Source organism: Globicephala melas, chromosome 4 (assembly GCF_963455315.2).
Source record: "Globicephala melas chromosome 4, mGloMel1.2, whole genome shotgun sequence".
Taxonomy (NCBI): Eukaryota; Metazoa; Chordata; class Mammalia; order Artiodactyla; family Delphinidae; genus Globicephala; species Globicephala melas.
In genome coordinates this window covers 8,160,155-8,184,083 of record NC_083317.1, presented here as the reverse complement: position 1 = coordinate 8,184,083, position 23,929 = coordinate 8,160,155, and the positions used below count along the sequence as shown (strand labels likewise).

Genomic DNA, 23,929 nt, shown 5'->3' with positions numbered 1-23,929 from the left:
GTGGCGCACGGGCTTAGTTGCTCTGCAGCATATGGGATCTTCCCAGACCAGGGCTCAAACCCATGTTCCCTGCATTGGCAGGCGGATTCGTAACCACTGTGCCACCAGGGAAGCCCAGTTTTTGTTTTTATTTTATGCAAGTGTAGAGGGCAGTAACCATAGAGGCTTTTAATAAATTGTTGAACCTCTTTTACATTGGAAATATTATGATCAAAAATAAAAGTGTAGGGCTTCCCTGGTGGCGCAGTGGTTGAGAGTCCGCCTGCCAATGCAGGGGACACGGGTTCGTGCCCCGGTCCGGGAAGATCCCACATGCCGCGGAGCGGCTGGGCCCGTGAGCCATGGCCGCTGAGCCTGCGCGTCCGGAGCCTGTGCTCCGCAACGGGAGAGGCCACAACAGTGAGAGGCCCGCGTACCGCAAAAAATTAAAAAAAAAAAAAAAAAAGTTTAAATGTCTGATTTTAATGTTATGATGTAGAATTGGGGCTTCAAATTTTATAATTTCTAAAAAAATTTGATGAGATAATTTGTACTGAGGAATCAACTTAAATTTTGTACTGCCACATCTAATTGGGGTTTTCTCTTAATTAACAAGATAATGATGTTAATTCCGTTAGCCAGATATACTTTGAGAGCAGTCACAGTTTACTAATCTTGTTTGCATTGATAGAATTTGTTTCTGATCCATATAAGCTATGGACTTAAAGAAAGAAAACCTTTTTCTACGCTGCTAAGCCTCAGGTAAACCCCTATCCTTACTGAGGAAAAAAACTAAGGTGGTTGTGCTAGGTGAACGTTAGCAATGGAATTATTGAAGTTTAGTAGAAATAAATTCTCACATTTTACACATTTTCATGTCGTTAACTAGAGGTGTAATGATGTGACCAAATAGCTGCCGTCATTGAGTCACTTCTGCTATGTCTTTGTCCTTAATTGAGCTCCTCTAGCTGTGCCCTCGCCCTCAGTGGTCTTACCATTCCCATGGGTTGAAATACCCTCTGTAAATTCGCTTTCACTAGGATGTGTTGAAGTAACTCAAATATCTTATGACTTACAGTAAGAAAGGCTCGTTCCTTGCTTGCGTCACTTGTCCTGAAGTTTTGCATTCGTTGTCCAGGGTTGGGCTGTGGCAGCTCCAGTCTGTGTGACTGTGTTCTTTGTTTCTGAATTGAGGCTGAGGAGTGACTGGAACACGTTCTTATGGCCGAGGGAAAAGAGCAATGGCCAGTCCATTCAGTGTTTCTTAAAGCTTTTGCATGGACGTAGCGTACATCATGTCAGCTCACCTTACGCAAACAAAGCAAGTCCCGTGGTAACCCCTACAGCTGGGGGCTCTGGAAGTCAGATGGCAACGAGCAGGGACTTTACGGCACGTCCCTGAAGGAGGTTTTAGATCACGTTTTGACTGTGCCTGATGGTTAAAAGGGAATACGTGTATAGATTTATGCTGAGATGGAGCACTTTTTTTTTTCTAATCAAATAGGATTTTCTGCAAGGAATTTGTCTTACTCCTGACTGTGAAGGAATCATTTCAAAGATTATCATCTTCAGCAGTGGTGGTCAAGTTAAATGTGAAGTAAGTATTTAATAAAGGGGAAGTCTCCTTAAATTAATAAACAAAATCCTGATACCTTTTAAAATATGATTTAAATTTATGGAAGTTGTACTATTTGGATCTTGTGTTTTCCAGGAAAGAAGCGGTTACTTAATATAAGAAATTATAGGAAGTAATAGGATGTGAGAATGCTTCTGTGCGTTGAAGGATTCTCATATTCTTTTATCTCCTAAAAGGAGGAGGAGGTCTTTTACATTTTAGTTTTACTGTTTTTACTCTTTTTAATAACCTTATTTTGTTAATTCCCAGTAAACGTTTGGGTGTTGGCGAGGTGGGGGATCTTAGGGAGGGAGGAGAGTGTCTGGAGGGATTACCTCTAGCCTCACTGTATGGGAGTTGGCAGGAGTGGGTTGTGGTAATGACATCTGTAGTTTACTTGATCTTCTGCTTACTCTTAATTTTTTTTTTAAGCTTCCTAAATTGTGTCTACTCTCTTGTTCCTCTTTTCAGTAAATTGTTTTGCTAAAGTTTTCTGGGCTTTTGTTTGGGTCAGAACATCATCACTGTTCCCTATCGAATTGAACATTGTGTGTGCTTCTGAAATGCTTGTTACTTGTGGTTTTGTGCTTTATGTCATGGGAGCATGAGACAAATTTTGGATGTGTCTGTTTTATTTAAAGTTTGAACACAAAGTCATTAAAGAAAAGGTTCCTCCAAGACCTATTCTGAAACAGAAATGTTCTAGGTAAGATTTTTAATAATCAGTAGCTTAATAATGTCTATTAGAATATAATTCTGTTAAATGCAGATTTCTAAATTATGCTGTTTTTAAAATTGGCTCTGCACACATATCCAGATAAGTGGTTCTTAAGTGAATTTTATGGGTATTCATAACTTTCAAGGGAACTAGCCTAGAATGGTTAAATGCTAAAAACTTGAATAAAAAGCATTATTTAATAGTTGAATTTATAAGTAAAATTATGAAATTGAGCTATGAAATGACATGTTCAATAGATTTGGCATTTGGATAAAAATTATATACTTAGTTCTCTGTTGTTGAAACTTTAATTCCGAAAGCATCTTTCCTTTTACTCTCTTCAGCAAACATTTTGAACCAGTGACTGTTTCTCACCCTGAAATATTCAGTGAACTGTCAAAATTATTCATTTCTATATCTTCTTGTTCAGATCAAATAATTCCAATCCTTTTTTCTTTTCTTTTTGGTCCTGCTTCTTGCTTTCCATTTTAAGAAGTGATTTTTTTCATCATTGGTGACCAGGAAAGAGCAGAAGAAAGGATGAACAGAATTATTTGTTGAGGAGAACTTGTTGTAACCATATTGACCAAATTCTGGTGTTGTGGGCCATTATTGGGTTGTGAAAATAATATTTTACTGTGGAAATGAGTATTTACATGTATTACCTTGCAGAGTCATTTTTACTACTCTTGTTTACCCTAAGCAGTAACTCAAATACATGGAAATAACATCTGCATGATCTGTACATGCCATCCTTAATTAGAAGTCACTCAGTCATTGAGGTTCTTGTTTTCAGGAAACAAGTACACTTGTTTTGACTGAACTGACCACGTCTCAAAAGTTTTTGATATTGAACAGAAGATATAGGCCAAGTTTTAACTAAAAAAGGAAACTTGTAACTTACACTAGGCAAAGGAAAATAGTTAATTGAGTTTATAACAAAGGTGAGTTATGACTAATTGTAAATACTTATCAGCCTAGAGAAGTTAAGGCTGAAAGAAGACAAAAAATTGAAGCGGAAGATCCAAAAAAAGGAAGCAAAAAAATTAGCACAAGAAAGATTGGAAGAGGACTTAAGGGAAAGTAATCCACCTAAAATTGAAGAGCAGAAAGGTATGCTGGGAGTCCAAGTCATGATAATAATAATGTATTTTTGCTTAAAAGTATAAATATAAATATTCATCTTGCTGGGCCTTATGTTAATTGTTATTGAATTGAAATTTAGATTTCCGTTGGCATTTTGATTTTATCACCATCTTCTGATTTACACTGAGGTGGGGAGGGGGTTAGTGTAAGGAACATTGAATTTAGAAGCAATATACAGGGAATGAAAACGCTACCCTGCCACTAACTCAGGGCAAACTGACACTCTGTCCATTTCCTTATCTCCAAAGTGCTTGTGAGAATAATATCTGAAATTCCTATTGTATGTTTGACAGTGGTTTGTAAACCCTGCTACACAGATTTAAGTTCTGAAACGTTGAACTGTAAATTAGCCACTGATTATCTGAAATATGCTGAGTTCAAATAAAGAAGCAGTTCATACTAGGTGCCAGAGAGATTACCTAATCCAGCCTTCTGTTTTACACCTGTCTTGTCAGCATTCCCTGATCAACATGGGAGCGGTCTCAGTAATTTACTGTTTCTGTGGACATATTTACTTTCAGGTTTGGGGCGGGGGTTGAGTTTTTTTTTTTTTCTTTTTAATTGAGGTATAGTTTCAGGTGTACAACATAATGATTTGAAATTTGTATATATTGCAAAATGATTACCACAGGTAAGTTCAGTTAACATCTATCACCATACATACAGAATTTTTTTTTCACGAGAACTTTCAAGATCTACATGCAAATACGGAAAACAGTATTATTAACTATAGTCACCATACTGTACGTTATAACCCCAGGCATGCTTTCAGTTTTGAGTTGAAGTACATTGTTCTCATTTTCTACTGTGATGGCTCTTCCCAAAATGAAATATTTCCTCTTGTTGTCTTTATTTTTCATCTAGTATTCCATTAATGTTTCACAAATCAATCACAGTTATCTTTCCTACCGAAAAAATTTTTAGTGAACATTATTATTTTATATATATATATTTTTTGTATTTAATTTATTGTCTTAGCTTCAAGAGGCTAAATGGCCATTTTTAGGGGGAAATGCCTGGGTGGGAAGATGAACTTCTGAGATATTTCCCAGCTTGGAATCAATGATTCCACAGGTCTGTGATTTAGGATTCAACAATAAGATGAATAACATACAGTAACTACCAAATGTTAATTGTATTTATACCTGAAGAAATGATCCCTTCAACTCCAGGAAAAAACCCTTTGCATTCATGCATGAAGCATATTTACTGAATATAAAGTTTGGGTAGTTGATGAGGCTCAGTTAGGATTTTTAGATGAGTGGTACAAGTGAAGGAAATAAGGTATTTGATATGTTCGATTTAATGTCAACTTTCATACCTTTTAAAGGTGTTAAATATTTTATTTATATTCCTAATTTAAAATTTCTTAGGCTATTTAAAACAACATAAAGAATATATGAGTCATGTTTTATATTGCTGTGTAATGTTATGTTAATTTTTTCTGAGTTTATATTTTTGCAAATTGTTTCTCTTTCTCCTTTTTACTGACCACTGTTATTTATCCGTAGAAACTGTAGACAGTGTTCAGAGTTGCCAGTTCCTTGATGACAGAATTCTGCAGTGCATAAAGCAGTATGCTGACAAGATTAAGTCCGGGATACTGAATACTTCCAAGCTTCTCAAAGAGTTGCTTTCTTGGAAGGTTTTAACCACAGAAGACTACACAACCTGTTTTTCTAGCAGAAATTTTCTGAATGAAGCAGTGGACTATGTCATTTGTCATTTGGTTCAAGAAAAGAATAGAGTAAAGACAAGGGTGTTTCTGCATGTTTTGAGTGAACTTAAAGAAGTGGAACCAAAATTAGCCACCTGGATCCAAAAACTTAATAGCTTTGGTACGTCACTTAATTCTAGAGATGCAGTTTCATAGGAAGGATAAACGTAGGCCTCTGAATCCTTTCTCATTTTCCTATCATCATTTATGATTTTTTAAAATGTAGAACCACAAGTTTGTATGGTTAAAAATGCTGTTTCCCCCAACTCACAATTTTTAGGTTACTTTTTGGAGGGGTTACAATATGCTTTTGTATAAGGTAGAAACACAGGAAAGTTCAGTCAGTAAGAAAATCCAGTCCTATGTTATGCAAAACTATTTGTCCTTGTGTAAAGTACGTGAATACTGGGTACAGCCATGGGTAGATAGCACCCCCTGGAGTCAGCTGCTGGGGAGTGCCCTCTGGGATCGTGCAGTTTAGTAGTCACATTCCTTAGTGGAGAATTTCCAGGAAAGAGTGGATGGAACTAATTGCTTAGGATCACCTGGGGCAAGTATGTATCTAAGGATTAAGAGAGAAATACCCTGGGGTTGACTTTCAGTGTTGTGAATCACAGGGTCATAACATTCTGGTCCTCTGCCCTGATTTTCCTAATGCGGTTGAGGAAGAACCCCCCAAGCAGGCTCTTTGACCAAAGCCACCTAAGGACTGCAGAAGGCAGCTGCAGAGAGAGCTGTTGACTAAACTAGGTGGTGATCTCTTCTGGTACCAGGGCCTTGTTTGTCCTGATGACCAGGTTGGCTGCTGCCTAGTGCTGTGGATGATTCACTTGGCACCTGCTGGGTAAAAAGGCTGGTGGGAGCCACAGCAGGCCAGGCCCTTTCAGCAGCGGTCTATAGAGAGAGCCTGCCTGACCTGCCTTAGAGACATGGAGCTGATAGAATTCCAGGGTTTCAGAGAATATATTGATATGTTTCTGTCAGTAGAGACGAAGTAAGATGGCAGCAAACTTGGTGTAGTTGATAACTAAATGGTGCTGTGTTGAGCATGCATCTCCATGGGTTTCTGGCCCCGGACAATTTCACCTAAGTAATGATTGCTATTAGTGTCTACTGACAATCAGACAAGTAAATTATAAAGTTATGTCTTACTTTAACCTGCTATATTTAACGAAGAGCCTAGTTTAAATGCAGTGGGAGCGGGGGTTAACGTTTCAGTACTAGGTGTGATCTGCTCCCTTCCCCTTAACGAGCACATGCTTTGATGTGAGCCATAGATGGAGATGTGAATGTGGTATTTCTTCATTGCTGATTCCCTTGAACCTTGTATGAGTATTTTATGTGATCCCTGATTCTGGTGTTTAAATACACGAATTTTTCATGTAACATGACTTCTGCAAAGCTAACTGTTTCATCTGGAAGAAACAGCTGTCCAGGGTAATTTTAACTTGGCAATCTCTGCTTCATTTGCGGACTGAGAACCTGTGGTCCGTCCTGTGTTAGAGGCGTGTCGGGGGAGAGAGCAGAGCCAATCCTTGCTTTTTGGCGGCTGTGTTAGTAGGTAGCAGGTGTTCACCTTTCAGTAGTGGCGTGTGAGGTTGCAGCCACCCCTTTTTCTGAGTTGGAGAAGGGAGGGATAAAAGCGGGAATAGTGAACACCTCGCATCTTGTGAGGAGGGTAAGGAGCCGTGATATTTTGGGGGATAAGGTGTAGTTCTTGGGTGTTGGGTGAGGAGTTCGCCCATTTTCTGTTTTATAGGCACTTGGCAAGTTCTGTATATTATTGGTATTTTGTTTTTATGGAGCATATGCAGAAAAGCATTGTAAAACCTTGTCAGCTTAATAATTGGAATGCAAATTCCAATTTGGAATTAAACTAATTGGAATGCAAATCATTGCGAAGTAGTGAAAAAGGTATTGTAATATTTTTAAAGGAATTTAATGCCTTTAAAAATGCCTTTTAAAGGCATTTAATTCATTTTATCTTCTAGGTCTGATAAAAACTATATTAATAGAAACCTTTGGCCTACCTTGTTCAACTCATAGATAAGAATTATTATAGTTAACATATTAATGTGAAATGGTGTTTCTAAAATGCATAATAGCTTGAACAAGTTCGTTCTCCATTATTTGAATGTTTTCACTGAAAATGTAAGCAAACTGTAGTAGAACTGCTTTCAGAGATGTGAAACTGAATGTGACTTTACAGCAAATAATTTTCCCCTTCTTCTGACTTGGGTTTTGTTTTTATTATAGGCTTAGATGCCACAGGACCTTTTTTTTCTCGTTATGGGGCCGCTCTTAAGGAGCTTGATTTTAGCATCATGACTTTTCTCTGGAATGAGAAATATGGTCATAAACTAGGCTCTATAGAAGGAAAGCAGCTTGATTATTTCTGTGAGCCAGCGTCACTGAAGGAAGCGCGATGTTTAATATGGCTGCTGGAAGAACACAGAGACAAGTTCCCAGCACTGCAGAATGCTTTGGATGAATTCTTTGATATAATGGGTATGTGGACTTGCAGTTTATATCTAATCTTAGAAAAAATCTCCAAAGGATCTAGCTTACTTAAATACTTAAAGAAAATAATGAAAATTATTATGGTACAACTGGCTTATTTGGGGAAATTAGTGTTAAGAATAGTGATTTTTTTAAAAAATGTCATAAAGCCTTCTTACTCTGTGGAGTTAAGTGTTGTAGAGATATTCAGATGGATACATTACACGGACTGTACACCATACTATTCTCATCGTAGGTATTTTCACAGTGTCATGGCAGAGATTGTATATCAAAGGGATGGCGTTTCTTAGGAAATGGCTTGATTTGTAGCATTCAGGAAAACATTGGCCTGCAGAAGTAGGTGATGCCTGCAGAATCTAGAACAGATAGAATATGTATTGTAGTGGGAAGAGCCTAGAGCTGGGGGTCAAGAAAAGTAGGCTGTGGCCCAGCTACTTTCCTAACTCAATTAATTAGAAACTTTCTTTTACTACTGCTTCAAGGCCCTGTGCTAGGTGTTAACAAGGAATTCAGAAATGCTTACGCTAGTCTCTGCCCTCAAGGACCTTATGTTTCAGAAAAGGCAGTAAAATAAATATACAGATAACTAATATGGGAGAAGAGAGGACCAGAAAAAGTGCTGAGGGGTTCTCCTTGGGGAGGAGGAAAGCCTTGGTGCAGGGGTAGAGTCCAAGTCCAGCTTTGAACATGGAGGTGGAATTTGACAGGTTGACATCCAGAATTAGAGACAGGGTGGAGGGGACTTGAGGGGGCTGCTTGGATAATGGCATGGAGTCCAGTTTGGCAGAATAGGTTAACTAGTAGTTAATTCTTTAACTTCTCTTGAATGTTAGTTTCTTCATCATTAAAATGAGGAATTGGAGCCAGTGATCTGTGTGATTCTGTTTTGTTCAGAATTTTAATATTCTTAGATTCTAGATTAATTTAAATTTCTTGTCTTTGGTACTGCATGTATCTCTTAGGATAACGCCTCACCGCTGCCCCCACCTTTTCCCTTAGCATCAGAAGTCTGCTTATATATTGTCAGGAGTTAGACTTTCAAATTTTGTGCCATTTGTTTTAAAGGGTACATGAAAAGGTCTGGCCTTGTACAAAAATGTTATGCATTATGAAGTTCAAATGCAGTATAAGGAACCGAAAAGCTTACTTTTGTTGTGGTTCTCAAATATAGGTGACTTTATTTTCCTAGGACACTGCTTCATGACTGGAGGTGACATGCTTCTTGATAGCCTGAATTTATTGCCATCAGTTTGCTGCTGCTGGTAATAAAACGCTGTTCTGGGACTGAGCTTACAAAACTCAGTGCATGTTTGGATCACACAAGATAACTAAAAAGGACCCAACCCTCTCATGTGTTTTCCCTGATTCTTGTGTTCTATACCTAAAATATACAGTCCATCCAGTTGTGACTATTTCTCTGCTTTTAGTCATAGGGTTGGAAGCCACCAGCCAAATGACCAGCCAACAGATTTTCAAGTTCACTACTTGTGCCTCTCACCCTCATCCCAGACATTTTCAATTTTGTCTCCTTTCATTTAAAGGAATGACTGTATTTCTTAAAACTTCAAAATCCACTGATCTTGTAAATAAGAGTACTCAATAATATCACCAATGCCGTGATAATTGGGAGACCCAAACTCTCCTGGATCCTGCATGCGTATTTCCCTGTTGGAATTTCTGTGTAGATGGCCAAGAGACCCATTAAGAGCAATATGGCTTAAGCCACTTGTATCTCTAGAGACCTGTTTTCCCTGGTTATCTCAGATAATAACGTTTTAATATTGTTTTTAAGCAGGAAAACTCTGAAACTGGTCTCCACCCTTCCTCTTGCCTGTTACCCCATGTCTAGTTTGTTGCCAATTCAAATAAGCTTTATTTTTGATCTGCCCTTCCGTGTCTACCTCCGCTTCCCTAGGCCAGGATCTTAATAATCTTTCCATGATTGCAGTAGCCTCCAAACTGGTCTCCATGCTTCTGACCCTCCTACTCCAAATCTTTCTCTTATGTTGCTGTTAGTGACTCTTCTAGAACATCTGTCTGATCCTATAAGTATTTTGTTTGGGAAGCACTTGCTTCATTTTGCCTACAAATTGAATTCACATTGTCTGGGTTCATTAGCACTCACCCCATCTGCCCTCTGAATATACACCCCACTTCCTACTGTGTCCAAACCTGCATTGTGCTTTCCTTGCTCACATCCCACCCCTCTGCTTGTTCATTTCAAGTCTAACTTGTTCAAGTCCCCTCCTCCCCACATCCCTCCCTGACCCCTGACTCAGGCCACTCCCCTTGAAGACTTTATTACTCTGTCAGCTTGTTTCCACTGTATTTGCTGTGGCATTTAGCACACTGAGCTATGGGTGTTTGCCTCTTTGTGTAGCTTGCAGAACATGAGGTTATCGATGGCAGGGACTTCTCTATACATTTCTGTATTCCCTGCACCTAGCGTAGAGTTCGGTGCCTAGAAAGCAGTCAAATTATGCTGAATTGGATTGAAATTTTGTGGTTCTTTGTAGTTGGTTTTCCGATGAGTTAGCCATTTTGCTCTTGGTTTCTAAGCTAAACTTATGTCAAAGCCAAATAAGGAGTAGAACATAGTGGATGTTAGTAGTATCTGGGGTGGTTTTCTTTAAGGCTTTAGTGTATCCTATGGCAATATAAACATTTTGTTTCCTCACAAAACCATCTGTATCTTCTTACAGACAGCCGCTGCACTGTATTAAGGAAACAGGACAGTGGTGATATGCCAGTAAGTTATTTGATCACTTTCAATGTTACGTTCTAATTCATGTCAGCCAAAGGAAGAGAGGAGGATCCAGGCCAGTGTTTGTGTACATCACAAGAGGCGCTCCAGAACCAAATCTTGAGGACTTCTGGATAACGTGTACGATTTCCTTAGAAAGTTAATCCCAATCTTCCTCTTGGAATTGGAACAACAGTCAGCACACTCTGAAGTTTAAATTAGACAATGTCCATAAGTTTTCACAACTAATAAATGTTAATCATAGATACAGGAAAGGAGTTCTTGAGTCATCTGCTGGCATAAAAATGAAACGTTATCTGTAATGATTAAAATTGCAATGTTTTGTTCTGTAAGGAAAACAAATGGACTTTGCTTTGAGTGGCTTACAATTGAGCTTAAGTTAAAATAATTCCAGAGTTGTCTTCCTTAGTAGTTTGTGGCAGTTTTCAGTCAGAAAGATACTTGTTTACTGATTTTTAGGATCAAGTCATCTATACTTGAAACTTTGTCTTAGCCTACTCTGTTAGACACTGTCTGGCTAACTGTAGAAACACAGCTGACATAGCCCATGGGAAGTAAATGCTTCTTCTGAATTCATTGTTTGTGCCCTGGTGTCTGGCCAGCTGTAGAATGTTGAGTTTGGTTTAGTAAAAGGAAAATCATTAAAATATGATCAGCATATAACTGGAATTATGTAATAAGTCTGATTAATTCCTTGAAATGACATAAACCTTGTTTAAAATGGGTACAACATGTTAGGTTGGAACAATTTAATTTTAGTTATAGCATTAGGCATCATTTAACTTCTTCTTATTTTCTATTATAAATCAAAACACTAGGGCTTAACACACTATAGTGTTAATTTTTGTTAAACATTTCATGTACTTCAGCTTAGGACTAGTCTGTGAAAATCAGTATGGTATCTTTATAATATATGGCAGCTTCATAATGCTGTTATATGAATGTTCAATAATTTTTATGTTTTAGTTTAATTCTACCAAGATAAAAAACAAAGGCAAGAAAAAGAAGCCAAAAGATTCAAAGGTATGGAGTATTTTCTGTATTGATTCTTGTCCAAAATAATTAATTGAATATATAAATAAATACAAATAAGAATTAACCAATTCTTGGGATATTTTGAAGTATTTTGTAGAGAAAGAATTTCTAGGCTTTTGTCTAAAGATGTTTTGGCAGTCTTCTACATATTGAGGAAGTTTAAGGTTCATGTCATATATAAGTAATTCTTGAAAGAGACTCTTTATTGTCCTTTTTATTTTCTAGATATTTCCTAGTGAAATCATTGTCATAATGTAGGACTTTGTATGGCTGGTCATAGAGCAATGTGACCAAGGCCGCTTTGGCATCAGGCAGACCTGGGTTCTTATCTTGGTTCTACCAATTGTTATTATTTTTATTATCTGTGCGACCTTGGGCAAGTTATTTGACTTCCGTGTGCCTTACTTAGTGTCATTATCTGTATGACAAGACGTGATACCTATTATTAATAACTAATAGAATTATTATCTAAAACATTCAAAATAAAGATACTGAATACTAATCATCATGACAGAATCTCAGAATTGAAAGGCTCCCTTCCTTCCTCTCACCTAAAGCTCTGCTTCAGGCACATGAGATAACTAGGGCATTATTTTTAAATCTTACGGTGGGTTCTTCGTGGCTCTCATGTATTTGGGGGATCAAATAGGGGGCAGGGGTTGAAAAAGTGAACAAATATTAGGGGAGGATGAGAGCAGCTTATAAGTTCCAATAAAACTTTTTATCTTTGACTATATGTCTTTAGTTTATCTAAAATGAGAGTTTAAACAGTGATAATTAAAAAAATTTTAGAGCGTTAGAAGCTACCTAAATGTTAATTTGGGCCTGTTTTTGGCTGTTGAAAGTTTTATTCCTGTATGTTCCTGTTCACAAGAAAATTTAGATCAGTCATATATATTGGCAGTTTGTATGCATATTTATTTATGTAAGCATTCATCAGTTTTAGTGGTAATTTTAAGGTGGAAAATCCTTGTCATTTTTCTGTCTTTTAAACCAGCCTATGTTAGTTGGGTCTGGAACCACTGCAGTCGCACCAAATAATGAGACTGTCACTTCAGGTGAAGACCATAAGTAAGTACAGTCTGAAAATTTTTGCTTTATTTGAACTTAAAAGTGGTATTAATGTACTTTAAACTTGTGTTTTATTTCCCTGACTTCTCTAAAGATGTGCATCTATTAATGACAACCTGATGTGACCCCTCATGGTTGAATTTATAGTGTGGCCTGTCAGTGTTAAGAATTCATATGAACTGCGTTAAAATCACAGGGCTGATGACCTTCATTTGATAAGTTTGAGAACCTACTCTGTGCAAGATACTGTGGGAAGATCCTAGAAAATATTCTTTAAAATGTTCAGTGAAGAGAATGTCCTGTTGATAATTACTAGGAAGATGTTTTGGAGGCTATAAATGATGTTGTGGTTTAACCTTAGATGTTAGTGATTTCCAGTGGTAGCTGGTTGTTGAAACTGAGTTTTCAAGAGACAAATAGACAAAAGAAATAAAACTAGTGAGAAGCAGTGACCTTTTTATATCATATTCCTATATGGACCAAAAACCCACAAAATTTTTTTCCCTCACATTTCTTTTTTTTTTAAATTAAATTAAATTAATTTATTTTTAAGTTATATTATTACTATCCACTTTTTTTTGAATTTTATGTTACTTATTTTTTTATACAGCAGGTTCTTATTAGTTACCCATTTTATACATATTAGTGTATACATGTCAATCCCAATCTCCCAATTCATCACACCACCACCACCCTGCCACTTTACCCCCTTGGTGTACATACTTGTTTGTTCTCTACATCTGTGTCTCAGTTTCTGCCCTGCAAACCGGTTCATCTGTACCATTTTTCTAGGTTCCACATATATGCATTAATATACGATATTTGTTTTTCTCTTTCCGACTTACTTCACTCTGTATGACAGTCTCTGGATCCATCCACGTCTCTACAAATGACCCAAGTTTGCTCGTTTTTATGGCTGAGTAATATTCCATTGTATATACGTGCAGCATCTTCGTTATCCATTTATCTGTTGATGGGCATTTAGGTTGCTTCCATGACCTGGCTATTGTAAATAGTGCTGCAGTGAACATTGAGGTGCATGTGTCTTTTTGAATTATGGTTTTCTCTGGGCATATGCCCAGTAGTGGGATTGCTGGGTCGTATGGTAGTTCTATTTTTAGTTTTTTAAGGAACCTCCATACTGTTCTCCATAGTGGCTGTACCAATTTACATTCCCACCAACAGTGCAAGAGGGTTCCCTTTTCTCCACACCCTCTCCAGCATTTGCTGTCTGTAGATTTTTTGATGATGCCCATTCTGACTGGTGTGAGGTGATAACCTCATTGTAGTTTTTGATTTGCATTTCTCTAATAATTAGTGTTGTTGAGCAGCTTTGCATTTGCTTCTTGGCCGTCTGTATGTCTTCTTCGGAGACCTGTCTATTTAGGTCTTCTGCCAATTTTTGGATTGGGTTGTTTGTTTTTTTAATATTGAGCTGTATGAGCTGTTCATGTACTTTGGAGATTAATCCTTTGTCCGTTGATTCATTTGCCAGTACTTTCTCCCATTCTGAGGATTGTCTTTTCGTCTTGTTTGTAGTTTCCTTTGCTTTGCAAAGGCTTTTAAGTTTCATTGGGTCCCATTTGTTTATTTTTGTTTTTCTTTCCGTTACTCTAGGAGGTGGATCAAAAAGGATCTTGCTGTGATTTACATCAGAGTGTTCTTCCTATGTTTTCCTCTAAGAGTTTTATAGTGTCCAGTCTTATATTTAGGTCTTGAACCCATTTTGAGTTTATTTTTGTGTATGGTGTTAGGGAGTGTTCTAATTTCATTCTTTTACATGTAGCTGTCCAGTTTTCCCAGCACCACTTATTGAAGAGACTGTCTTTTCTGCAGTGTATATCCTTGCCTCCTTTGTCATGGATTAGTTAACCATAGGTGCATGGGTTTATCTTTGGGCTTTCTATCCTGTTCCATTGATCTATATGTCTGTTTTTGTGCCAGTACCATATTGTCTTGATTACTGTAGCTTTGTACTGTAGTCTGAAGTCAGGAAGTCTGATTCCTCCAGCTCCTTTTTTTTCCCTCAAGACTGCTTTGGCTATTCGGGGCCTTTTGTGTCTCCATACAAATTTTAAGATTTTTTGTTCTAGTTCTGTAAAAAATGCCATTGGTAATTTGATAGGGATTGCATTGAATCTGCAGATTGCTTTGGGTAGTGTAGTCATTTTCACAATACTGATTCTTCCAGTCTAAGAACATGGTATATCTCTCCATCTGTTTGTATCATCTTTAATTTCTTTCATCAGTGTCTTATAGTTTTCTGCATACAGGTCTTTTGTCTCCCTAGGTAGGTTTATTCCTAGGTATTTTATTCTTTTTGTTGCAGTGGCAAATGGGAGTCTTTCCTTAATTTCTCTTTCAGATTTTTCATCATTAGTGTATTGGAATGCAAGAGATTTCTGTGCATTAATTTTGTATCCTGCAACTTTACCAAATTCATTGATTAGCTCTAGTAGTTTTCTGGTGGCATCTTTAGGATTCTCTATTTATAGTATCATGCCATCTGCAAACAGTGACAGTTTTACTTCTTCTTTTCCAATTTGTATTCCTTTTATTTCTTTTTCTTCTCTGATTGCCCTGGCTAGGACTTCCAAAACTATGTTGAATAATCATGGCGAGAGTGGACATCCTTGTCTTTTTCCTGATCTTAGAGGAAATGCTTTCAGTTTTTCACCATTGAGAATGGTGTTTGCTGTGGGTTTGTCATATATGGCCTTTATGATGTTGAGGTAGGTTCCCTCTATGCCTGCTTTCTGGAGAGTTTTTATCATAAATGGGTGTTAAATTTTGTCAGAAGTTTTTTATGTGTCTATTGAGGTGATCATATGGTTTTTCTTCTTCAGTTTGTTCATATGGTGTATCACATTGATTGATTTGCATATATTGAAGAATCCTTGCATCTCTGGGATAATCCCACTTGATCATGGTGTATGATCCTTTTAATATGTTGTTGGATTCTGTTTGCTAGTATTCTGTTGAGGATTTTTGCATCTGTATTCATGAGGGATATTGGTCTGTAATTTTCTTTTTTTGTAGTATCTTTGGTTTTCTTATCAGGGTGATGGTGGCCTCATGGAATGAGTTTGGGAGTGTTCCTTCCTCTGCAATTTTTTGGAAGAGTTAGAGAAGGGTGGGTGTTAGCTGTTCTCTAAATGTTTGATAGAATTCACCTGTGAAGCCATCTGGTCCTGGTCTTTTGTTTGTTGGAAGATTTTTAATCACAGTTTCAATTTCATTACTTGTGATTGGTCTGTCCATATTTTCTATTTCTTCCTGGTTCAGTCTTGGAAGGTGATACCTTTCTTAGAATTGCTCCATTTCTTCCAGGTTGTCCATTTTATTGGCATGGAGTTGCTTGTAGTAGTCTGTTTGGATGCTTTGTACTTCTGTGGTGTCCGTTGTAACTTCTCCTTTTTCATTTCTAATTTTAATGATTTGAGTCCTCTGCCTCTTTTTCTTGATGAGTCTGGCTAATGGTTTATCAATTTTGTTTATCTTCTCAAAGAACCATCTTTTAGTTTTATTGATCTTTGCTATTGTTTTCTTTGTTTCTATTTCATTTATTTCTGCTCTGATCTTTATGATTTCTTATACTAACTTTGGGGTTTGTTTGTTCTTCTTTCTCTAGTTCTTTTAGGTGTAAGGTTAGATTGTTTATTTGAGATATTTGTTGTTTCTTGAGTTAGGATTGTGTTGCTGTAGACTTCCCTCTTAGAACTGCTTTTGCTGCCTCTCATTGGTTTTGGATCATCGTGTTTTCGTTGTCATTTGTCTCTAGGTATTTTCTGATTTCCTCTTTCATTTCTCCAGTGATCTCTTGGTTACTTATTAACATATTGTTTAGCCTCCATGTGTTTGTGTTTTTTACATTTTTTTCCCCTGTAATTGATTTGTAATCTCATAGCATTGTGGTCAGAAAAGATGCTTGATATGATTTCAGTTTTCTTAAATTTACTGAGGCTTGATTTGTGACCCAAGGTGTGTTCTATCCTGGAGAATGTTCCATGTGCACTTGAGAAGAAAATGTAATCTGTTTTTGGATGAAGTGTCCTATAAATATCAATTATCAATTAAATCTCTCTGGTCTGTTGTGTCATTTAAAGCTTGTGTTTCCTTATTAATCTTCTGTTTGGATGATCTGTCCATTGCTGTAAGTGAGGTGTTAAAGTCCCCCACTATTATTGTGTTACAGTCGATTTCCTCTTTTATAGTTGTTAGCAGTTGCCTCATGTATTGAGGTGCTCCTATGTTGGGTGCGTATATATTTATAATTGTTATATCTTCTTCTTGGATTGATCCCTTGATCATTATGTAGTGTCCTTCCTTGTCTCTTGTAACATTCTTTATTTTAAAGTCTATTTTATCTGATGAGTGTTGTTACTCCAGCTTTCTTTTGATTTCCATTTGCATGGAATATCTTTTTCCATCCCCACTTTCAGTCTGTATGTGTCCCTAGGTCTGAAGTGGGTCTCTTATAGACAGCATGTAATATGGGTCTTGTTTTTGTATCCATTCAGCAAGCCTGTGTCTTTTGGTTGGAGCATTTAATCCATTCACGTTTAAGGTAATTCTCGATATGTATGTTCCTGTTACCATTTTCTTAATTGGTATGGGTTTGTTTTTGTAGGTCCTTTTCTTCTCTTGTGTTTCCCACTTAGAGAAGTTCCTTTAGCATTTGTTGTAGAGCTGGTTTGGTGGATTCTCTTAGCTTTTGCTTGTCTGTAAAGCTTTTGATTTCTCCATGGAATCTGAATGAGATCCTTGCTGGGTAGAATAGTCTTGGTTGTAGGTTCTTCCCTTTCATCATTTTTAATATACCATGCCACTCCCTTCTGGCTTGTAGAGTTTTGGCTGAGAAATCAGCTGTTAACCTTACTGGGAGTTCCCTTGTATGTTATTTGTCGTTTTTCCCTTGGTGCTCTCAAGAATTTTTCTTTGTCTTTAATTTTTGTCAATTTGATTACTATGTGTCTCGGCGTGTTTCTTCTTGGGTTTATCCTGCCTGGGACTCTCTGTCTTCCTGGACTTGGGTGGCTATTTCCTTTCCCATGTTAGGGATGTTTTCAACTGTAATCTCTTCAGATATTTTCTCAGGTGCTTTCTCTCTCTTCTCCTTCTGGAACCCCTATAATGTGAATGTTGTTGCATTTAATGTTGTCCCAGAGGTCTCTTAGGCTGTCTTCATTTCTTTTCATTCATTCTTCTTTATTCTGTTCCGTGGCAGTTAATTCCACCATTCTGTCTTCCAGGTCACTTATCCATTGTTCTGCCTCAGTTATTCCGCTGTTGATTCCTTCTAGTGTATTTTTCATTTCAGTTATTGTATTGTTCATTTCTGTTTGTTTGTCCTTTAATTCCTCTAGGTGTTTGTTCTTTAATTCTTCTGGGTCTTTGTTAAACATTTCTTGCATCTTCTCAATCTTGCCTCCATTCTTTTTCTGAGGTCGTGGATCATCTTCACTGTCGTTATTCTGAATTCCTTTTCTGGAAGGTCGCCTGTCTCCACTTCATTTAGCTGTTTTCTGGGGTTTTATCTTGTTCCTTCATCTGGCACATAGCCCTCTGCCTTTTCATCTTGTCTATCTTTCTGTGAATGTGGTTTTTGTTCCACAGGCTGCAGGGTTGTAGTTCTTGCTTCTGCTGTCTGCCCTCTGGTGGATGAGGCTATCTAAGGGGCTTGTGCTAGCTTCCTGATGGGAGGGACTGGTGATGGGTAGAGCCGGGTGTTGCTCTGGTGGGCAGAGCTCGGCAAAACTTTAATCTGCCTGTCTGGTGATGGGTGGAGCTGGCTTCCCTTCCTGTTAGTTTTTTGGCCTGAGGCGATGCAACACTGGAGCCTACCCGGGCTCTTTGGTGGGGCTAATGACAGACTCTGGGAGGGCTCATGCCAAGGAGTACTTCCCAGAACTTCTGCTGCCAGTGTCCTTGTCCCCATGGTGAGCCACAGCCACCCCCGGCTTCTGCAGGAGACCCTCCAACACCAGCAGGTAGGTCTGGTTCAGTCTCCTATGGGTCAGTTCTCCTTCCCCTGGGTCCCGATGCGCACAGTACTTTGTGTGTGCCCTCCAAGAGTGGAGTTTCTGTTTCCCTGAGTCCTGTCGAAGTCCTATAATCAAATCCTGCCAGCCTCAAAGTCTGATTCTCTAGGAATTCCTCCTCCCATTGCCAAACCCCCAGGATGGGAAGCCTGACGTGAGGCTCAGAACCTTCAGTCCAGTGGGTGGACTTCTGTGGTATAAGTGTTCTCCAGTTTGTGAGTCACCCACCCAGCAGTTATGGGATTTGATTATATTGTGATTGCGCCCCTCCTACTGTCTCCTTGTGGCTTCTCCTTTGTCTTTGGATGTGGGGTATCTTTTTTGGTGAGTTCCAGTGTCTTACTCTCGATTATTGTTCAGCAGTTAGTTGTGATTCTGGTGCTCTTGCAAGAGGGAGTGAGCGCACGTTCCTCTACTCCGCCATCTTGAACCAATCTCTCTCTTCCCCCACGTTTCTTTTCTTTTTTTTTTTTTTTTTTCTTTTTGCGGTACTCGGGCCTCTCACTGTTGTGGCCTCTCCCGTTGCGGAGCACAGGCTCCGGACGCGCAGGCTCGGCGGCCATGGCTCACGGGCCCAGCCGCTCCGCAGCATGCAGGATCTTCCCGAACCGGGGCACAAACCCGTGTCTCCTGCATCGGCAGGTGGACTCTCTACCACTGTGCCACCAGGGAGGCCCCCCCACGTTTCTTAACTGAGTTGTAGTAACAGTTGGCTTTGTACATTTCCATGGATTCTTTGAATGGAGGGATTGTTTTAAGTTAAAATAATAGTAGCCTATATTTTGATAGCACTTATGTACCAGGCACTATTTTAAGAGCTTTTTATGTATAACTCATTTAATCCGCTCTTTTTTCTAGGAGATAAGTAGTAGTATTATATTCAGTTTACAGATAAGGAAGCTCAGGCACAGTGTAGTTGAGTGTCCAAGGACACAAAGCTTGTACATAGCAGAGCCAGAATGTAAATCAGCAGTCTCGTGTAGAGCCCACACTCAAACTATGATATCTTTTTAGAGTGTTAGAATCTTATACTGTTTTTTTAAAAAATCTTTTTATTTAAGTACCTTTTACCAGTCTCAATCTCACCTTAACTTAAATTGATAGCAGTTATAATAAACTCTGTCATTTTTCTCTTTAACAGGTTACAATTAGTGCAACATTGATTTTTTTTAAAACCAGAATTTAAAAAATATTTCCTCTTGGTAGCAAGAGTAAGTAATTAAAAGTACTTAGGTATCTTGTACCTTACCTAGTAGTCAGATATCTTGTACCTTGTTCAGTAGTCACGTATCTCGTACGTTACTCAGTAGTCAGGTATCTCTTGACTGTAATTGTGGAAAGGTAACTGTTCTGCATTAAATTCTCTGGTAGTGTTTTTTTGCATCCTGAAGTTGAGTAATATGTTGCTATCTTTATTTCAATTTAAATGTTACTCTGGGCCACCTGAAAGTTAATTACTCACAAAATTGTGGTTTTTTTTTTTTAATCAGCAAACGCAATTCAAATTCTGCGGGCCCATTTGTAGTGCCTGACCATCTTCGTCACGATGTAGAAGAATTTGAAGCTCTGTATGGACAGCACAGTAATGAATATGTTGTCCGTAATAAGAAGCTGTGGGACATTAACCCAAAACAAAAATGTTCAACTCTATATGAGTAAGTAGTTTAACATTCCTACAACTATTATACTGAGGCTGCCAGTTAAAGATCTTAAGTTGTTTACTTTGTGTCCCTTTATGTTTATTAAAGGAATCACTGATTGGCTCACAAACTCTGGGGAAGAAGAGTGTTTTTATGGCTTCTGTCATGTATTACACAGAGTTAATTGAAGATTTTTAACTATTACATTTAGAATCCTAATGATTATTAGTTTTGTCAGTTTGAGCTGCTAATGTAGATTCTGTCTGTTTCCAAAACTGTCCTGGTATGTCCTGATAGGAATGATAAACAGTTTCCAGCCATAATCTTTTATCATGAATTCCAAAGTATATACATTTGACAAGGAATAGTGTAATTATTTGATCTCATTGTCCTTATGTTGATGATGCAGTTGTTTGGCATCTCCTAAGTTTAGTGACAATTAATGTAGCTTGGTGAAGTACTGCCCTTTAATGGGGAAGGGATACCAGGATCTGGTTATTACTTCTGCTGAGATAGTTGTCCAGTTGTGATGGTATAGAACACATATAGAACCCTGTATCTCTTTATTGAATTGAAAACTTGACTTCCAGACATTTATCTAAGTAAAGAGAAACAGACTTTTCCTTTAAAGAAACTTTGGGCTCAATTACTTTTGGATTGAAAATATGAATGTGAAATTAACACTAGGGGACTTCCCTGGCGGTCCATGATTCAGCACATCTGCTGCAGGGGGCATGGGTTCGATCCCTGGTCGGGGAACTAAGATCCTGTATGCCACAGGACATGGCCAAAAAAAAAGAAAAGAGAAATTAACACTAAAGTCAAGTCTTTGTGGGGTGGATACAGTAGTGGAGAAAAGAGTTCAGAAAAATCTAGGAAACGTTTGCCTTTTTTTTTTTAGCTTGGCATTAATAAGTTGTGCATGATGCCTTCCTTAGGAAAAGAAGTTGAGGGGCAAAGATCTGCAACAGAAAATTAATTTGAAAGCAAACTCCTGTCTCAGAAAAGAGGGGATATATGTATACATATAGCTGATTCACTTTGTTGTACAGTAGAAACTAACACAACATTGTAAAGCAACTATACCCCAATAAAAATTAATTTAAAAAAATGAACTCCTGGAAAACCCATCACTCATCTATAATTTGGTTATTGTTACTTCTCTTTTTCTCAGTTGCATTGTTCCTATTCAGTCTTGTTATATCCTCTTGGATCCCTTTTCGTAGTTTTTCTTCAGAGTTGAAGTGCTGAGCAAATCAAACTCTCAGAGAACTGGATGACAACCTGGAATCAGCTATAAAACTACACCAGTATTTCTTAAAACATGCTGGACTTTGCTTCAGGCATCCAAAACTGAAGCTAAACTGTAGTTTCCAGGAGCTTGCTTCTTAAAGAATTTATTATCACTATAAGTGGGAAGAAATTTAATAACTTTATGAGAACCCAATAGGCTGATCTGTTTGTGTATTTTGAGATAGAATTTATATCTTATAATAGGAGAAAGTCAAGAAGTTACAGGAATTCATACCTCAAAACATAATTCTTTCCTTGAATTTTCAAAAGTAAACATGTAATGATTGGCTTAAGAATGATTTTTTTAGTGGCCAATGGGTAAGAGAAAGAAAAATAAAATTATTGTATATGAAAAGAGTGTAGAGTAGAAACATATTAGATAAGAAGTCAAGAATACTATGATAACTGCTGTTAACTTTTTCTTGATGTAAGTATTTCAGTTTAAAGTAGGGGGTTGGACTGATTTTTTTTTCAGTGACCTCCACCTTATTCTAACATTTTATGATACACATAGTTGAAGCATAATAAATTTCAGTAGGTGGCATTCTACATTCAGTTTTTCCTAACACCTCTTTAGTAGTGTTAATTAGTCAAGATTTATTAACCACTTAAGGTTAAGCACTGGGGAAGATTTCAGAAAAAGTAGAAAATGTAGTTCTATCACGCAGCTTACAAGTAGCGGGAGCGCAAAATTGATCATTGGTTGAATCACAGTGTATTGCAAATAAAAATGACTTTGTGCAATAAGAATCGGGTTTTTTCTCCCTATCAGTCTTTGCCTACCAAAAAGAAAATGTGGTTCTTGCTTACTTGTCATGCTCTCTTCCAGGAAAGAGGGAACTGGGTCCTCATCTTTTAATCTATTTCTTTAAAAAAAAAGGAATCATGAGCATGTAGAAAACAGTGATTTTTCAAAGGGGCACAACCAGAATAGTAGGATGGGAATGCCTTTGGAAATATTTTTCCCATTCCTATCCCTTGCCCCTGTTCTGACAGTGACATGCACTAGCACGTGACAGTCCATTAAGGACCATTTAAGACACTAACGATCATCACTGAATTATGAAAATATACATACACATATTTGCAAATGGGAAAATAATTTGAAAATCATATATTTGATAAGGGGCTAATATCCAAAATGTATGAAGTACTGATACAACTCGATAGCAAAAGAACCAAACAGTCCAATTAAAAAATGGGCAGAAGACCTGAATAGCCATTTTCCCAAAGAAGACATACAGATGGCCAACAGGTACATGAAAAGATGTTCTGCATCATTAATCATTAGGGAAATGCAAATCAAAAACACAATAATGTAATAACCTACAATGGAAAGTAACCTGAAAAAAAAAATATAAATGAATCACTTTGCTGTAAAACCTGAAACTAACACAATATTTTAAGTCAACTGTACTTCAGTTTAAAAATAAACACACAATAAGCTATCATCTCCATCTCATACCTGTTAGAATAGCTTTTATCAAAAAGACTAGAAATAAGTGTTGGCAAGGATGTGGAGAAAAGGGAACCCTTGTTCACTGTTGATGGGAAGGTAAATTGGTATAGTCACTATGGAAAACAGTATGGAGGTTCCTTAAAATATGAAAACATGTACATGTATGTAATATAGCAACTATTGTTATCTGTGGTAAAATTAACTTTATTATTATTTTTATCACTTCCGTCAAGCACAGCATGGCCAGTCTGCCTCAGGTTCTGAAGTGCAAGAACACTATCCCTATTAGAGCCTGGATTATGAAGAAATCATATTTGTGCTATCTTGGGCCCCATGTTTATCTACAGAAACTATTTTTCAAGGCTAGAAAAGCATATAAATAGAGTTAAAGTTCATTTTGTGTTGCATTTCAAATAACAATCACTATAAAAATTTTATTCACAATGTGGTTATAATGCTATTTTTCTTTGTTGAATTAAATTTTGTTCTGTTTGAATGTATGAAAAATTCATTGCTATTTAGCCAGTGGAAAAAACATGGAGGCTCTATTTCTTCAAAAAAAAAAGGTGTGTATCCTTTCAGACTTTTTATTTTATTTTTTTGGCCGCACCGTGCGGCATGCAGGATCTTAGTTCCCCGACCAGGGCTCAAACCCATGCCCCTTGCAGTGGAAGTGTGGAGTCTCAACCACTGGACCAGGGAAGTCCCCAGACTTTTAAAATGTTTATATGTATGAAATATATGCTTTGGACTTTATAAGCTGTTATTTAACTCTACACTCAGCTTTGTCATTTGCCCTTTTCACCTAAAAATGCATGGTGAGCATTTTTTTGTATCCTTAAGTATTCTTCAGGAATCTGACTTCTATTAGTTACTCAATAATCATCACCATATCTATATCATCATTCATGTTGCGAACTCTTGAAAAGCT

At 37.6% G+C, this 23,929-nt stretch overlaps 1 protein-coding gene across 9 annotated transcripts in view; it reads left to right on the top strand.

Annotated features, from left to right (window-relative positions):
- The window catches only part of TTC3 (tetratricopeptide repeat domain 3), a 141,224-nt gene that overhangs the window by 74,181 nt on the left and 43,114 nt on the right, over positions 1 to 23,929 (top strand). For all 9 annotated transcript variants that reach the window (XM_030880884.2, XM_030880883.2, XM_060297804.1 and 6 more), the window contains 9 exons: positions 1,484 to 1,576; positions 2,236 to 2,300; positions 3,289 to 3,425; positions 4,970 to 5,296; positions 7,432 to 7,683; positions 10,398 to 10,444; positions 11,426 to 11,482; positions 12,492 to 12,565; positions 20,097 to 20,261. In XM_030880884.2, the coding sequence (XP_030736744.2) occupies positions 1,484 to 1,576; positions 2,236 to 2,300; positions 3,289 to 3,425; positions 4,970 to 5,296; positions 7,432 to 7,683; positions 10,398 to 10,444; positions 11,426 to 11,482; positions 12,492 to 12,565; positions 20,097 to 20,261 (1,217 nt within the window). The remainder of the gene's footprint in view (positions 1 to 1,483; positions 1,577 to 2,235; positions 2,301 to 3,288; positions 3,426 to 4,969; positions 5,297 to 7,431; positions 7,684 to 10,397; positions 10,445 to 11,425; positions 11,483 to 12,491; positions 12,566 to 20,096; positions 20,262 to 23,929) is intronic.